The sequence below is a fragment of the Polyodon spathula genome, chromosome 40 (genome assembly GCF_017654505.1).
Source record: "Polyodon spathula isolate WHYD16114869_AA chromosome 40, ASM1765450v1, whole genome shotgun sequence".
Classification (NCBI taxonomy): domain Eukaryota; kingdom Metazoa; phylum Chordata; class Actinopteri; order Acipenseriformes; family Polyodontidae; genus Polyodon; species Polyodon spathula.
In genome coordinates, this window is record NC_054573.1 from 3,157,812 (window position 1) to 3,175,217 (window position 17,406).

Here is a 17,406-nt window from a genome sequence, read left to right on the forward strand (position 1 = left end):
AGAGCTGGACAGCAACAGATGTTAGTAGAACCAGCTGTGATTTACCGTGACTCTCATTTGACTGTTTGAAAGTGAACGGTAGCAGGCACCCCCCTTCAAATCAGAGCTATCTGTACGATGAAAACCTTTACCATGACAATAGTACAGAGCAAGAATTATTTGATCAGAATCGTTGTATGTCACACTCTTACTTGTATCTTGAAAACCGCTTATCCAGCCGTGATGAAACTTGCTCATTCTGTAGCTCGGTTCATTGAGAATATCAATGTCTGCCTGTAGATAGCGGTTTACATACGGGCGGATGGTAGATGGAGGCTGTGTGTCTTCTGCTCTTTCGTTGTTTCCCGTGTATACAGATGTTCTCTGAATTCCTCTGGTTTCGTAGTTCCAGCTGTTGGTGGGTTTGGGACCCCTGTTCCACACAGCTGGTTTTCTTGTCCAGCTCAGGATCCAGGCCTGGCTGCTCACGGTTCTTCTCGTTTAAGGAACTTTTTGAATGTAAGCAGCCTCCTTTCATGGGCCTTACGAGGTAATTGTCTCCAGCTGCACCTTAACGAAGCAAAAAGGAGTGCTCCAGAGATCCACGAGACAGGCCGACACATTAACAAAGAACAAGGGCTTTCCTCAGAAACTTCACACAACCCCCCTGAGACAGCCCACAATACAACTCCTGTCAGCGTTTTCTAACAGCATGCAATTAATAAGTTATTAATTATTATGTACTCGGGGAGAATGGAGTCTCCATGCCTGAAGGAGGGGGGGGGTGAGCAGTCTAGTCTCCGTGCCTCAAGCCTGCCCTGGACTGCAGGGAGCACCCTTTCTCTTAGGGGGGTGAGGGAGGGAGCAGTCCAGCCTCAGTGCCTCAAACCTGCCCTGGACTGGAGGGAGCACCCTTTCTCTTCATTTAAAAGCCAATGTTCTTACCTCCTACAAGCTCTTAAGAAGAGAATGGATTTTAACCTTGGGTCAGCACTCCTTTAAGATGTTCTACTCATTTGATCCTGCAGTATATTTACAGCCCTGAAAGCTACAAACAGCTGGACAGATTATAGAATTAGTCAGCTCAAAGTGTCCTTTGGCGGGTTGTCAGGCTGAGTTTGTTATGCTATACGTTCCAGGTTTGTTGCTGCTCTGTCCAGGCTGCTTTGTGACAGTGCTATTGAAACATACCCAGCCTGCATTCTTGGACTAATTGAAAGCAGCTGTGCTACCCAGTCAGGAAAGCACTGCGGTCTGCCACATAAACACTCTCTCTAACTCCCTCTGTATCCCCTCTCCCTAACTCCCTCTCTCTCACACACTATCTCTCTGCCCCACTCTGCATCTCTCTCTCCTCGCTCACTCTCTCTCCCTTGTAAAAATGAGTAGAGAACTTTAAATACTTCAGTGAGGAATTCTGAGACTATTCAGATAAGTCAAATGAAAAATGGAAAAGTAATCATATAGACCGACATGTTATAAAATATCATGAATATGAATCATATGAATATGCATCCTTCCATCTGAAACGACACGGTACACATGGCTTCCCAATCATGTGTCGTGCACAGAGGAAATCATTAGAATGGAGCTATTAGAATAAACTTCTAGAAGAGTTCTTAGTTTCTCTCCCTCTCTCACCCCCTCTTTCACTTTCCTTTTCTCCTCCTGTTTCTCTCCGTCCTCCTCTTTCTCTTTCATCTCTCTCCCACCCTTTTCTCATCCCCCTTCTCCCTCATCTGTCTGTCTCTCCTGTTTCTCTTTTCCTCTTATTTTCCCTCCCTTTCTCTCTCTCTCAGGAAATAGCCTTGGTTCCCGAGTTGACTATTTTGAAGGTTGGCAGACAGGCAGGCAAACCTTCTCCAGATGAGAGTGGGGGTGTCTGGGAGGGGGGGTGGGGGAGTGGGGGGGGGGGGGGGGGGGCACAGTGAATGCTTTATTCACCCCGCGCCCATGCCCCCCTCCCCCCTTCCCCCTCACACTTGGCACAGAGAAGTCACTGGGGAGTCCATTAAACTACAGCAGGGCTACGGAGGGACTGCCTCTACCATACTGCCTCACTGAGCACATCTGTATGCACGCAGAAGAAAGGAGCGCTGGCTGCCTTTTTAACTTCGGCAGAAGAGCTACTAAATTAGACCTTGTTGTCCCCATCACTGCTTCACTGCAATAGCAGAACAGAGCCCTTCCATTTGCTCAGGAAAACACTTCTGTATGATTGTTTTTTGCCAACAAGTCCGTTTGTAGGAGAATTGGATAGTTGGTTCAAGGCTTTGCTGTAGAAAATGCACTGCTTGACCACTTTATTAGGACCTGAACTTAATATCACTACGTGACAGAGACTCCACAAGGTGCTGGAAGGTCTCCATTCAGTCACTGATATTTCAGTCTGTGTGGTGGGGGAATGACTGAGAAAGTGACAGCATGGCTTGCAAACAGAGCTCCCTAATCCATTACCAGAGACATACAGAACGAACTGAAGTGCAGAGCAGGGAAGAATTCTGGAATTGTTTTGTTAGTTATAATCATTTGAAGTGTTTTTTCTTCAAGTGCATCCAGAAAGCTTTTTTTTAAATTTTTTTTATCAAACACATGCAGTTTCTGATTAACGGTAACCTAGCAACGGGCCAGAGTTCTAGTGGATGGGAGGGAGTTCTTTTTTTTTTTTTTTTTTGTTGTTTGTTTTTATTTTTAACCTTTACTTTACCAGAAAGTTTGCAGAATACAGTAAATTCACTCATCAAATTGTGTCGCCATTGTTGAGAAAGACTTCCAGGAGAAGTTTCTGTTAGTATTTCCAGATTGAGTGCTTTGTAATTCTGGGTGATCTACAGCAGACGCTACGGTGTGTATGTTTATAAGGTGGGATGGTTTTGTAGATGTAATTTAGTTTAGTTCCCTCTCCCAGACTTTGCCCTTGGAAGTGGTGGTATTCACAGATGCTGACTGCATGTAATTCCTGTCTCACTTTCTTTAATGAGAGTGAGTGAGGTCTCCACCATATGTCAACAAAGAAGAGCAAACAGTTAATAATGAGTCTGACCTCTTAGTGATATTCAGGTTGTGTGTAGAAACCCCTGGCGTGCATGCTAACTGATAACCTGCGATTAAATAGCAGATACAATCAAGCTGTCTGTCTGGTGCACACGTGGGGGATGAATGCAGAGTTTATGAGTGGGTTGATCCCTAAGCCCTTCTGGAGATCAGAGCCCTACATCTTGCAAGGGCTGCACACAGATAGGTCCCTGTGCATGTTCTCCCTGAATTCACAGCTTTTTCCATATAAAGCTTGCAGATTGCTGCTGCCTCGCCTGGGGGGCTGATCTGAGATTGCTAACATTCCTGCAGAGCTACTGTCTGCAAACACAAACTGCATTCCGTTACTAAACCTACCCAGACCACCCTGTGTCTGTCTGTCCCCAACACAGAGACTGCAGCTTCCAAACACTGTCTGTCCTGTCTGTCTCACACGCAATTCCAACACTGGATCTACCAAACCATTCTATCTGTCCGCAAACACACACACACACACACACACACACACACACATTGATTTCTCAAACAGCATCTCCCAGACCACTCTGGCAGTCTTTCTGTCAGTCTGTGCATCTGTCTGCCAGTCTGTCAATCTCTCGGTCCATCTGTCAGGGGCTGACAACCTGTCTGTCAATCTTTCTGCATCGCCCTCCCTCCCTCATCCGGTCCCATCCTCTCCCTCCCCTCTACAGCTCCGTTGCCATGGCGCATGTTTATATTTAGCAGTAAGAGCCTGCAGTTTGGAGACGATCTTAACTGGACTGAGATGAGCACAGAAGAGCAAAGGGTTTCACGAGCTTTTGGTATTCACCTCTCCTTCCCTCTTTGTGAGTCCAGCGTGCGTGACTCATCACTCCGTGCAGCTGTCTCCACCTGGCTTTCAGCTCACTGCAGAGCTGCTGTGGTTCTGCCTTTGACTCCATCAATTCATTCGGGTTACACAGGATTGTGACCTTCCAACGGAGGTCAAAGAGCTGGGAGAGGCATTCTGTTAATGATTCTGCTGGCCATGTTTTATCTCAGGGGGTTAGGCTGCTACAATATAAAAACCAGACAGACAGTGTGCGTACAGGACAGTGCCACATGTGCTCAGTATCACAATTTGTAGCAAAATTGTGCAGAGATCTGGCATCGAATAAGTTTTATATTGAGTGGTCTGGGTCCTGCTAATTTTATAATCTTTCATTCAGTCAAATCTAACGACAGAAGGACTGGGTGCAGCACACTGTTCCAAAGCAGATGCAGTTGCTAAGCAGACGCGGAGCGTGATCAAAGGAAAGCAGTTCTCTGATATCAGCTGTTAAATACAGCATTCATTGTGCTGTGGCGCAGTGGTTCCAAGGTCAGTGGCAGGGGCTGCAAATCTAGAGTCAGAAAGCTGTCATTCAGCGCTTTCATGCACTTTTATTGTCAACAAAACAAAAAGGCATTAACAAAACACACATTCAAAACAAAACACAGCATCCAGACTACAGCTATCTCGACACATTAGCTAACCTCTCTACCTTGTTGAAGCGTGGCAATGCCTTCACTAAACTGCCTCTTCTCTGCACGCTGACCTTTGTATTTTAAATAGTGTGTGGTTGGGGTTAATTGACGATCAATAAATCAATTACCACCTGTCCACTATCCACAATTTTCGAATGTAACTTATTGTGCAAACAATGGTTATCTTGGCTCCAGGCTGTTGGCCCGTTCTTGAGCCAAGATGGGTGCCAGCCACAAAAGCCCTGATTTTGATAACTGTGCAGGGCCTCTGCCCCATCACTCAAACCTTCTCTTTCTTCAACATTACACTTCTATATCAGCAGAGCACTCAGTGAGCGTTCATTGAGCGCTGTGACACCTTCGGGGGCTCCGCCGGGTTATTCAGCTTCCTCATTCTGAGAGTAACTACAGTATCGATCGTGCAGGGTATATCCTCTAAATCACATCCTGCTCAAGTGACCCGATTTCTAGAGGTGGTGGCTTGACCCGGTCAAATTGCGGAAGAAATCACTGCAGAGAAATTATACCCTTCGGATCTCAGTTATAGCACTAGCGGTTCTGGAGATCCACGGAAACAATTTGGCCTCTAAGCTGAAACCAAGGTTGGGTTAAGCATGAGAAATAATCCCATTAAAAGTGCATGGTGCTGGCAAATGAATTCCTGTAAATCTTAAATAATATATACTGCCATCACTTCATATGTCTCAGATTTTGCAAGATTAAAAATGACGGTAAAGGTGAATTCTATTTTTTAATGGCAATATATTTTTATAAGCTTATTGACGAATCCTGCAGTGTTATAGTTCCGGTCAGCTTCAGGATATTCATTACAGTGAGGGGAAATTCCAGGACCACACCTCTTGGAAACAAAATACATTTAGGAAGTTTGTTTTTCTGTTCATCCATTGGTCTGCATGTTAAAGGAAAATGTGCGCAGTTAGCTAGATGTACTTTACCGCTGAAAGCAGTTCCTCTCTCTCTAGTTCTTTAACTATACAAATTTCTCCCTAGGCCTGACTTAGTGACCCACTATTTTAACCTACTAAATACAATGAAATGCTAAATATCTGTTGAATGTATAAAACAGCAGGGTGAAGGTATTACAATACTGAGGTATTTAAACCAAAAGCATTAAAAAATAGACTATATTGAAAAACACATATCCTTGTAATCTTCATGTACATGCGCTGATACAGAGAAGAAATAATACATTCTAAATAGACATAATCATTCAGCCAAACAATGGGGCTCAGATCAACAGCAGGAGAATTTAAGAAGACAATAAAAGATCAAATTTTAGAAGACTATAAAAGATCAAAAACATTGCCTCCCAAGTAACTCTTCCAGTAAAGGCGCTCTGCGTTAGTGGAAGATGTGCCCTATAGACTGGATGTCGCTGGTTTGAGTCTGGGCTATTCCACAGCTGACCGTGGATGGGAGTTCCCTGGAGGCGGCGCTCAATTGGCTGAGCGTCGCCAGGGTGGGAGGGTCTAGGTCGGCAAGGGTGTCCTCTGCTCGCCGCGCTCCAGCGCCCCCTGTAGTCTGGCCGGGCGCCTGCGGGCTTACCTGTCTGGGAGCTGTGATGTAGCTCCTGGGTGGCTGCATGGTGAGTCTGCAGTGTGTAAAGAAGCAGGCAGCTGACGGCACACGCTTCAGAGGACAACGTGTGTTCATCTTCTCCGCTCCCGAGTCAGCGCAGGGGTGGTAGCAGTCAGCTGAGCCTAAATAATAATTAATAAGCCAGAGAGCCTCGTTGATAAGGCCTGGCTGCTCCACGTGAGCATTACCATCAAAAACAAACTCTTATCGTTGTGAGAGGTGGTAGAACAGGAGACTGGAAACAGCGTTCCCTTAAAACAATGGAGATTGGAGACACAACCATCCACTTTACCTTTCACTACAGTATGTAGAGACCCATCAATGATTCTATTTCTATTAAATAACAAAGACTTGTGTGATGACATGGGATTGCCGATAAGTGAACTGTGTGTGGTTCAGAACAGGGTTCCAGGGCAGCAGTGTGTTAAGGGTACGTTTAGAATCCTGTTTACATCTCTCTACAGCAAATACTTCAGAAGTGGACCAAGTCTGATTCAAGCATTTTAATCCCCCAGACCCAAATGTAATCCTGGCATATCAGGGGTAAGGTTAGGGAGACACTGCCTGATTCAAGACAGGACCTCCCAGCATTGTGCAATCTGTCACTGCTGCCTTCCCAACACTCCAGGCTGAGGGGGGGGGGGGGGGGGGGTGTTTATCTCCACTGCCTGGGGTACTAGGGAGGTGACGGACCCCATGAACCTACCCTCCCCCCCCCCCCATCTCTTAACGCACGTCCAAGTTATTTGTCACCCGACAATATTTTTGTGTTAAATTGTCTAACGGCGTCCGTGCACTTTACTAACTCATGAAGGTCCTTAGTCTAGAGGTAAAGTAATGTCGACGAGAGGTGGGGAAGTAGATCTGCACCCCAACGCCCCCCCCCACCCTCCCCCCCCGGCTCTAGAGTCTAGTAAATTATTTGTATTATACAACATGTTTTACGTACAAAATAGCATGTTCTAATATATTATAATATAATATTATTATGTTACCTCCATCAGAGGTCACCGATGGCTTTAGAAAGTCCTCAGGGAACGTCCCTTGCATGAAAAAAACAAAATTTTTTGTTTTGATCCTTTTAGGAAATATATATATATATATATATTATATATAATTATATTATATATATATATATATATATATATACGTAAAGGAGGGGGGAGGATCCTCGCGTAAGGACTTTAGGTGTGAATGTAGATAACTACATCTATTTAATGTAACGGAGATATACTTTATGTGTCATGACGTACACGGATGGCATGTGTTACGTATCAACTACTTATGAGGCCTAATTAACTTACAATATATCATGTAAAAAAAAAAAAAAATTACACAATCAGACTGCACTGCAGCTCCAAGCACAGCAACTAACAGGCGAGAAAGACTAAGCCACTTCTTTAAATGCTGGGAGCTAGTCTTTCACTTTCTATAACCCTCGGTTGGATGGCTAGCAGCCCGTCTGTAAACAGTAGAGAAGAATGTCAGATTTCCAAACACTGCAGGAGTGGAAATATCTGTGACTCCCAGAATGATTTCTAATGATTTCATGCTTGTGTACAGTATGTAGAAAATTAAACCTAAACCTTTTGAATAAGGGATTCGACAGAATGTGTGGAATACAGACGGACGGAATCAAAAAGCAAAATATCCAGTTTTTTTTTAATTGAAAAAAGTTATAATTACATTCCCAGCCCAGATCCCTGTGATGCCCAGTGGAAGCCCATCTCAATCTAGTCTCACTGAAAGGTGATGCCGAATATTTCACAGTCCATAGCCTGCCTGCTTTTCACTCAAGACATAATCCACTGCTACACAGCTAGCAGGATGCAGCAGTTTATCTAAAGCGTGGTGTTTGAAATATTAACATATCCTGGATTTACATTTAAAAAAAAAATGCAGGACTAAAATATTCTCAGCACTGGGGCTGACTTGAAAACAGTCTGAAATCTGTCTCATTCATTTCCATCAGCTACAGATGTCAGTTGGGATTGTCTATCTCTCTGTCCCTCTGTCTGTCTGTGAGCCCCAGAACTTGATTTCTCTACAGTGATGGTGGAAGTGACCTGCAGAAAACAGTATGCAGGCAAAATATGATGTCAGGGAAACCGATGAATTAATTTAAACACAGCACTGATACAAAAACAGGATGCGTACAAGTGATCTTTGACTCTTGTCTTGTTGCAGATTGGAGTGGAGATCGTAGCCCCAGTTTGATACTGGGATCGAGATGAGATTGAGGTCTACAGACTGGTTTCGTGGTCTTTTAAAACGTTAGCACTGCTTAGAGGGATTTTTCACTGCACCAAAAATAAAATTACCACCAAAAAATGTTCTCAACTACCTGCAACAGATACATCACAGCTCCAGGTTGCTATGGAAATGGAACAGTGATAAAGAATATATAGTGCTATTAATATTTGAATAACTGTGATCAGAATCTCAACCAATAAAATAAACCGCCTAAAATCATCCATAGCAGTCTGGTGTATATTAATAATATTTATACAGCCAGCTTCATATACAGACCGTATTCTCTCTGTCCATTTCAATGTGATCACTCATTTACTGTGTTAAGACTAATTGTTAGTCCATGTGGCTAGAATAGAATGCATTGCCTGTTAGCCAGGATATTCATTTTTATAACCATTTGGAAGATATCATTTCACACACACATGTATTTTAGACACAAGTTTGATATTGCGTCCACATATATATGTTTCTTCATTCAGGGTCCCGATTAATAGTTTAATTGTGTCCCCCCCCCCCCCCCCCCTCCTCCACCCTAGTCCTCCAGCACAGCTTCAGAGCAACTAAGTTCATTTCATGGTAAATTTACCAGTAGACATGAAGCAATTAAAAGGATTGATTTTGCAGCGAAAGCAAGAAAGGGGACTAAAATAAAGCAGCTTTTATTGAAAACAGTAATTAAACTGAGGAGCCTGAGCATTGCATGTATCGACCAGGACTCTGAGCAGAAACATCTGAATATAGATTAGATTATACTGAGCACATAAAGATGTCTAGTTTCTTTGGTGACAGGATTATACCATATTGGAGCACAGGGGAGCAGGGCACAGCACAGGGCACAGGGGAGCAGGGTAGCACAGCACAGGCACAGGAGCAGGGTACAGGACAGGAGAGCGGGGTAAAGCACAGGGGAGCAGGGTACAGCACAGGGAGAGCAGGGTACAGCACAGGGGAGCAGGGTACAGCAGCAGGGTACAGGGGAGCAGGGTACAGCACAGGGGAGCAGGGTACAGCACAGGGGAGCAGGGTACAGCACAGGGGAGCAGGGTACAGCACAGGGGAGCAGGGTACAGCACAGGGGAGCAGGGTACAGCACAGGGGAGCAGGGTACAGCACAGGGGAGCAGGGTACAGCACAGGGGAGCAGGGTACAGCACAGGGGAGCAGGGTACAGCACAGGGGAGCAGGGTTCAGCACAGTGGAGCAGCGTACAGCACAGGGGAGCAGGGTACAGCACAGGGGAGCAGCACAGGGGTACAGCACAGCAGGGTACAGGGGAGCAGGGTACAGCACAGGGGAGCAGGGTACAGCACAGGGGAGCAGGGTACAGCACAGGGGAGCAGGGTACACAGGGGAGCAGGGTACAGCACAGGGGAGCAGGGTACAGCACAGGGGAGCAGGGTACAGCACAGGAGCAGGGTACAGCACAGGGGAGCAGAGGTACAGCACAGGGGAGCAGGGTTCAGCACAGTGGAGCAGCGTACAGCACAGGGGAGCAGGGTACAGCACAGGGGAGCAGCGTACAGCACAGGGGAGCAGGGTACAGCACAGGGGAGCAGGGTACAGCACAGGGGAGCAGGGTACAGCACAGGGGAGCAGGGTACAGCACAGGGGAAGGTACAGCACAGGGGAGCAGGGTACAGCACAGGGGAGCAGGGTACAGCACAGGGGAGCAGGGTACAGCACAGGGGAGCAGGGTACAGCACAGGGGAGCAGAGTACAGCACAGGGGAGCAGGGTACAGTACAGGGAAACAGGGTGCGAGTCTTGCTTCAGAGCGCACCCAACATCACTCTAAACACTCTGACGCGGTAAAGAAAACATCCTAATGGCTATATGATACTGCCTGTGATGCCTGACTTACAGGACCCGCTGTAAGGTGTCTTTGTCGTGTTAATTTAATGCAGGTTTGAAATGTACATGTTGATCAGTTACAGGGTTGTGTTATACCACTCTCTTGACGTTTCTTTATTTTCTATTCTGCCCCCTCCCCCCTTCATATTGTTACTGTAGACCAGAGGAGCAGAGCTCACAAGAACAGAGGGAGAGTCTGTGAGCAGCCCTACAGCACACCCTTCACCACCACTGGGGGGGGGGTCTAATACCCCTTTTCACCACTAGGGGGGTCTTATACCCCTCACCACCACTAGGGGGGTCGAATACCCCTCACCGCCACTAGGGGGGTCTTATATACCTCACCACCACTAGGGGGGTCTAATACCCCTCACCACCACTAGGGGGGTCTAATACCCTCTCATGTAATAGAATCAAATTGTTAGCTCTGTTCTAAGCTTTTACTCAGCTGCCATCTCTCTCATCCTGCTTGCCGTGCTAAATCTGAGACTTGAGTTCACCTTATCTGGACCATTCAAGGTGTTTTAAACTCCCATCAAGTCCCCTTGCTCCTTTCTGTGTTCTCCGATGAAAAAAAGCCATGCAGGTGGGATTTCTTTGGAAGCAGAAAGAAGCCAGTAACTAGGATTCTGCAGGCTGAGCTACAGCAGATAGATTCTGACAGAGAACAGCAGAGAATAAAACGAAAGCTGTTTGTTTAAAATAATTAGATCAAAGAGTACTAGACTGACACGCAGTGGCATTTAACACATTAGGCTTAAATGTCACAGGCAGACAGATGGTTTATCTATCCTGTATTGAAATTGTATTTGAGAAATACAGAACTCGATTCATTGTGCTGTGGTGTAAAACAGGTCTGAAGCGTTTTTAGTTCACTGCTGCCATCTGGTGGTAGTTTTTAGGTATCGCATCTCAAATCTCAATCACACCCACCCGTCGCCCATTGTATGCAGTGCAAAATAAATAAATAAATAAATAATGATTTTCATCTAACTTTGGCAAATAAAAGCATACGATTATAAGATTTGCATGAAAGTATATTGCTACATAGCGTTGTTTCAGATACACAATATCCCAGCATACAGAACATAATTCAATGTGTGCTATTGAAGTTCACCACTGTAGATTAGCACAGGTGATTTTGCAGTTGTACAGTGATTTCCCCATGGTTATTATACTATGCATTTACAATGTATTTTCTCTTTGCCGCAATGCTTGTCAATGCTATACCATGTGATGAACATTTACTGTGCAGACTGTTTTGTATTATTTATAATAACTTTGCTGAATAGTGTTTCCAAAGAGAGTCACAAATACTGTCTTTTTATTCTGTACATCCAAAGACAAATGAAAAGTTTTAAGAATTAAGCCTTCTGTTTGGCATCCTGCCCTAAATTAGCAGTCCCAAACTGTTGTGACGTAAATTAGATATGAAATAAAACAAGAAAGGTGTTAAATCAGAATATTTTTATTGCAACTTTGAGACCGTCCAGTCACGCGAAAAGTACAAAGGGGTATTTGAGCTGGAAACTCCAGACAGAAGGGGTACAGTTTCCAAAAAAAAAAGAAGTTTAAAACCCCTACCGCACACAGTGCTTGCAAAATATCTCAGCTATAAACATGCTGAGTTAATTGCAGCCCCTAGCTGCTTAGATTAGCCATTCAGCAGAATGAAGCAACAAGCAGACATGATCTTCACGTGTCAGAACTACTCTCTGTGTCTTAGCAAGCTGCTGTATTTTTAAGCAGTTGAATGTGTTAGCGACAACTTGCTTCTAAAGTGGCAACCAACAAGTGGATTTGGCAAGCAGTGGGCTTTTTTTTTTTTGTTTTGTCCGGAGCCCTGTATTATATTTTGACAGCAAAACAGGCATATTTCTTGTTTCAAAACGTGTCGGTTTTACACCGAGTGAGACTGTATGTGTATAATAGATGCTGGCTGCCTCTCCCAGTTTCACTTTCAGCCACAAGTACTTTGATGTAGGTTGCTGTTAAGGGTTCAGTTGGTAGATGCTTTGTGGGGATGGAGATTTACACCCTGATACAATACAGCCTCCCGATGCATCTCTGAGATACAAACAACAGTGCTGACAAAACAGGAGCAGCTCATCCAACCACATTCCACCTCTCTTTCTCTCTCTCTCTCTCTCTCTCTCTCTCTCTCTCTGTAGCCCCTTTTTCTCTCAATCTATCTCACCCCCAGCTCTCTCTGTAGCTTTGTCCCTCCTTTTTCTATCTATCTCTCTCCAGCTCTCTATATCACCCTTATGTTTCTAAATCTCTCTCCAGTTCTCTATCCCCCTTTCCATCTCTCACTCTCTCTCTCTCCCCCTCCCTCTCCCTCCTCTCTCTCTCACTCTCACACCCTCACCCTCTCCCTCTCTCTCTCTTCTCTCGCTCTCCCTCTCTCTCCTCTCTCTCGTTCTCTCTCGCTCCTCTCTTGCTCTCTCTCTCTCTCCCCTAAGGGTCCCCCATTCACAGCCCAAGCCTGCAGTATTGCCACACAGCTTTCAGTGCAGGAAGAAGGAGTGTTTCCATGGAAATGGTTATGTGTTTTGAATATAACCCTGGTGTTTAATGCATCATATCCTGCTACGGACAGACTCTGACATCCGAGGCAATAGCACAGGGTTTAAAACCCCTTAGAACAGCTAGGTGGCGCTGCTAGCAGGCCTGGGTTCCACTCTGGGGGTCAAAGTGGCGCACACACACAGACAGAAGGCTAGTTCTGGGTTCCAATCCTGCTACTCAGATCAAGTGAAATGATCTTGGCCACTCCCCATCTCCCTCCCCTTCCCAACACTCACACTTTCCCTCTTTAGTTCTCTCACTCTGTGTGTTCTTATTCTTGTTTCGAATCACTATTCCAGTTCTCCCATCCTGGTGACTTTTTGTGGCCAGGCCAAATTGAATCATTCAAATTTAGCCTGGACGCATTCTCACAGGGGTTTAAAGTTCCCCTCCAAATCAGATCAGACTTAACCTTGTCCAGCCACATTCTCACAGTGACAGTGTAAACCCTTTGAGAGCTGACACACTAACAGCTACAGAGATGGGGCTGATAGCGCTCGAGTGAGGCGGCACGTGTTTGAGGTTTGAGGTGGTGCGCCTCGCTGCAGTTCAGCGCTGCCGCTTTTTCTCTTGACTGTGGCAGTGCTGTTAGGTTATTATTGTAAACATGGACTTTCATTTCAAAAACATGGTATTTGAAATTGCGTTTGGATAAAAAAAAAAAAAAAAAAAAGTCTGTCAGATTTTTGCCTGTCATTAACCAATCAGCTGCTTCCCCTTTTGACTGACAAGCTGTCAGCCAGTAACAGGACCCAGAAGATATGCTAATGTGAAGTGAGCCATAGGAGAATATATATATATATATATTAAAAACAATACAATCTCACAAATCACACATTTGAGACCAATGCAGCAAATGGAAGTACAAAGCAGGTAAGATTTAGAGGAATATTTTGTTAGCTGCAAACACTGAGAGGCACAAGCAGTCAACTTCCTTTGACTAGCTGAAGGGTCGGGCGTGGAAGTCTGAAGATGTTACTGCTCAGATCACAGAATGCTGCACCCTCTCTGAAAGAGAGAGGCTGTTGTTGCTGGAGTAACTGTGGGGGGAGTCCTCCATGAAGATGTTCTCCAACACGCTCTTCAGGGACTTGCGTACGTGGTTCTTAAAATCCTGGCCGACACAGGCAAAGAGAAGAGGGTTGAGACAGCTGTTGAGGTAGGCCAGGCAGACGCAGAAGAGATCAGCGGTGAGAATGTGGGGTACCAGAGGAGAGTAGGAGGGGGTGAGAGCCTGAATGAACCCCAGGATGTTGTAGGGGAGCCAGCAGATGAAGAACGTCAACACCACGGCACAGATCACACGTCGGGTCTTCTGAGATTTCCTCCAGCTGGCCCTCTGCCCGCCGCTCACCCGGGACAAGATAAAGACGTGGCAGCCGGTTATGACAGCGAACGGGGCCAGGAACCCGATGATGAAGCGGTACACAGCGATGCCCAGTTCAGCTGCCTTGGCGTCCTCATTCAAGCTGGAGTAGTCGGGATTGCAGAGGATTTTGGAGCTGAGGACATCAGTCACTTCCTTGCGGTGGGCGAAAAAAGGAGCGGTGACCAGCAGCGAGAGCCCCCAGACCCCCGCGCACACCCAGCCTGCCACGGCGGGCCGCCTCCTGTTCTGACACCACACCGGCGCGGCCACCAGGAGGCAGCGGTCTGCGCTGATCACCGCCAGGAGGAAGATGCTGCAGAACATGTTGAGCAGGATGATGCCCGGGATCAGCTTGCAGGCCAGGGCTCCGAAGGACCAGTGATGATCCTCAGCCACCCAGGAGATCATCAGGGGCAGGGACAGGCAGCACAGCAGGTCCGCGCAGGCCAGGTTCAGGATCCAGACAGTGTTCACACTGCGCTTCATCTTGAAACCCGTCACCCAGACGACCACTGCATTCCCCGGGACCCCCAGCAAGAATATCAGGCTGTACACCACCATGACGAAGTATTGCAGCGGCCCAAGCCCAGATTCCAGTGTGTACCCCCAGTCAGTGTCGTTCAGGTAGGAGCCTTTGTAATCCACATTGGAGTATCCCCACTCTTCACTGAAGTCACCCATAATGCACTCGATTGTTCTCTAGACAGGAAACAAGAAAGGAACAGGTGTCAGTTTTACTAGAGGGCTCAAGTCTCAAATTAAAAATCAGATTTATTAAAGCAGAAAAAAAAAAAAAATCGCCCTGTCACGTTCAAATCCCATCACCATTCTTTATAGTTAATACAACAAATGTTTTCAGATAGTGAGCTGAACAGTAAAACGTTAAATTCCAGAATATTCTGTTTTCCCCCCTTGGTTAATTTTTAACTAGAATTTTCCTTTTAGTATTCTACAATATTTTTCTGTATCTCATTCTCTTTCTCTCTCACACCCATATGCATTGAGCAAGACTTTAGAACAGCTGTTCAAGAATGTTTCATTTCAGAATTTCGGCAGGCTTCCTTCTCAAATTCAAATTCAAATGGTCTTTGTTGCCATGACGAGGTTAATGTAACAAACGCACAGAAATGTTTAACATGTTTAACTGTAGAGCTGTGTCGAAGCTCCACTTTCAGTGCTCCAGGCTGGAATATGCCGAGTACACACGTCCCTCTTATCCTTATTGAGGACCGGTTTAGTTTCCTCTCTTTTGCAATAAATACCAATTTCACACAACAACATTTATTTCACAATCGCTGTGACTGGCAGCTCTGGAGTTTAACACACAAAGAATAAAAACACTGCATGTAACAATTCAAAAAATGCAACAAAAGAGACACAATCCTGCAAAAAAACAAAAAAAAAAAACAGACAATGGCAACGTTTTAAAAAGAGATTCTACTTTGAAAATGCTAATCAGGTCATGAATCTGCGTCCCCCATGCCAGTTATTTATACCATGTGGCTACTAGAATGGAAGGACTAGAAAGTCCTGTACATTACTGGTAATTGCTTCTTAGAGAACGACTTGCAAATCGATTTACTGATTTTTGGCCCCAGTGCCCAAATATGTACAGCAAAACCTTTCAAGATGTATTGCAACACTAAAGTGTATGGGATTGGATTGATGTCTGGTAGTTCACGGGACAATGCAAAAGCAAGCTTCCAGTGTTGCCACACATCTAGCGTTCGTACCAAAAAAGATTTCACTTGCCTGAAACGCTTTGAAAACTGTAATAAAACATATCGAAACAAAACCACTTTTGAGAACTAGGATGGCTTACTTACTGCCTGCTGCAGTCACTTGCCTCTTAATAAACGGAGATGTTAAAATTGATATTTTGTGTAGCTGATCAAAATACAGTAGTCAGTTCACAATTAATATAATAATAACGGTTCGTTGCCCCTTTAATTCAGGACCAAGGGCACCAGAAATTGCGTTTAAGCACTTAAGTGCTATTTTTAATACACAAAATAAAACACAGACAGAAATATACAAAACAAATACCTAGCTCTTTTTTGAGCACTAACTACTTCACACAGGAACCTAATTAACTCTCAGGACGGCTAAGCTGTTTACCTGTCACACAAACACAAATCTCTGTACTTTTCTTTTGACTGCTCTGAAAGACAGCACACCTTCTGTCTTCCTTTACTCAGCAGTTCAGAGCAGTTTAGCTGCCTCTCTTAGATACCTTGCACCTGGTTTAATTTATCAATAGCTACCAGGTGCAGGGAATAATTAATAATAAAACAATTAACAAAATGTGCACACGCACATGTTTTCTGCAGGGAGGATATTAACCCCCTCCCTGCTGTATTACTATATATAATATTTAATATCTGAGACATACCTGTTATTGGCTTCAGTCCAGTCCTGTTTAAAGCTGGGAGTATGATAGGTAGAGAGAAGCAGTCTCTTAACCCAAAGGAAGAGCCGTGGCTAAATGTTTTTTCTCCCCAGTGTGAAGATGCCTGCTAGTGTTACATCAGCGTGCATGTGATGTGTACGTTTCGACTCTCCCCACACTGGGTGGGTGGTAAACGACCCAAGCACCATTTTCGTTGAAGAGATCAAGTTAGTTCAATTTTAATTTGTAAAACACACTTTTTGCAACGTCGATATGTCAGTGACCTATATATATATATATATATATCTATATATATCATAATATATATATATATATATATATATATATATATATATATATATATACAGACAAATGTGTGTAATTCAAAGTTATTTCACAGGCTGATACTTGGGTTAAACCCTTGCCTTCTGCTTCAACTCCCCTCCAGCAGGCAGGTCAGCCAGGCATGTGAGAATGCGGCTGGGCTGTGATGAATCTGAGCTGACTGGAAATCTGGAGAGAACTGTTTACTGGATAACTTATTGTCAATTTAGCCTGATCACTAGTCTGCTCATCAGTAGTGATGCAAATCCATTCAAACCGCCTTGAACAGGAAAATATGGGCCAGGATAAGGCTAATTCAATTCCCTTTAAGAACTTTACAAGTATTTGACTATATAGACTGTAAAAACAATACTTACCAATAATAATTTACAAAATATATTGAGAGGAATATGTGATCTATATACAATAGTCTGTCACATATCTGCCCTGGCTGATATGCGACAGACTATAGTAGATCCTACACTGTGTTTTATGTGCTCCATGCGCTGCCATTGCTGGTCGTGTCGCGTGAGCTGGTCAGTGTGTTGA

The 17,406-nt window shown here is 44.8% G+C and overlaps 1 protein-coding gene across 2 annotated transcripts; it reads right to left on the reverse strand.

The window, feature by feature from the left end:
* Positions 1 to 12,601: 12,601 nt before the first annotated feature.
* On the reverse strand, positions 12,602 to 16,640 carry LOC121304895 (C5a anaphylatoxin chemotactic receptor 1-like). Of its 2 annotated transcripts, none has more exons than XM_041236316.1 (2): positions 16,537 to 16,640; positions 12,602 to 14,843 (listed from the first exon to the last, which is right to left on the reverse strand). In XM_041236316.1, the coding sequence occupies exon 2, from the start codon at positions 14,823 to 14,825 to the stop codon at positions 13,758 to 13,760; it is 1,068 nt and encodes a 355-aa protein (XP_041092250.1). In that variant the 5' UTR covers positions 14,826 to 14,843; positions 16,537 to 16,640; the 3' UTR covers positions 12,602 to 13,757. The 2 variants fall into 2 exon arrangements, with proteins under 2 accessions (XP_041092250.1, XP_041092248.1); XM_041236314.1 differs by lacking the exon at positions 16,537 to 16,640 and adding an exon at positions 15,268 to 15,355.
* Positions 16,641 to 17,406: the final 766 nt, after the last annotated feature.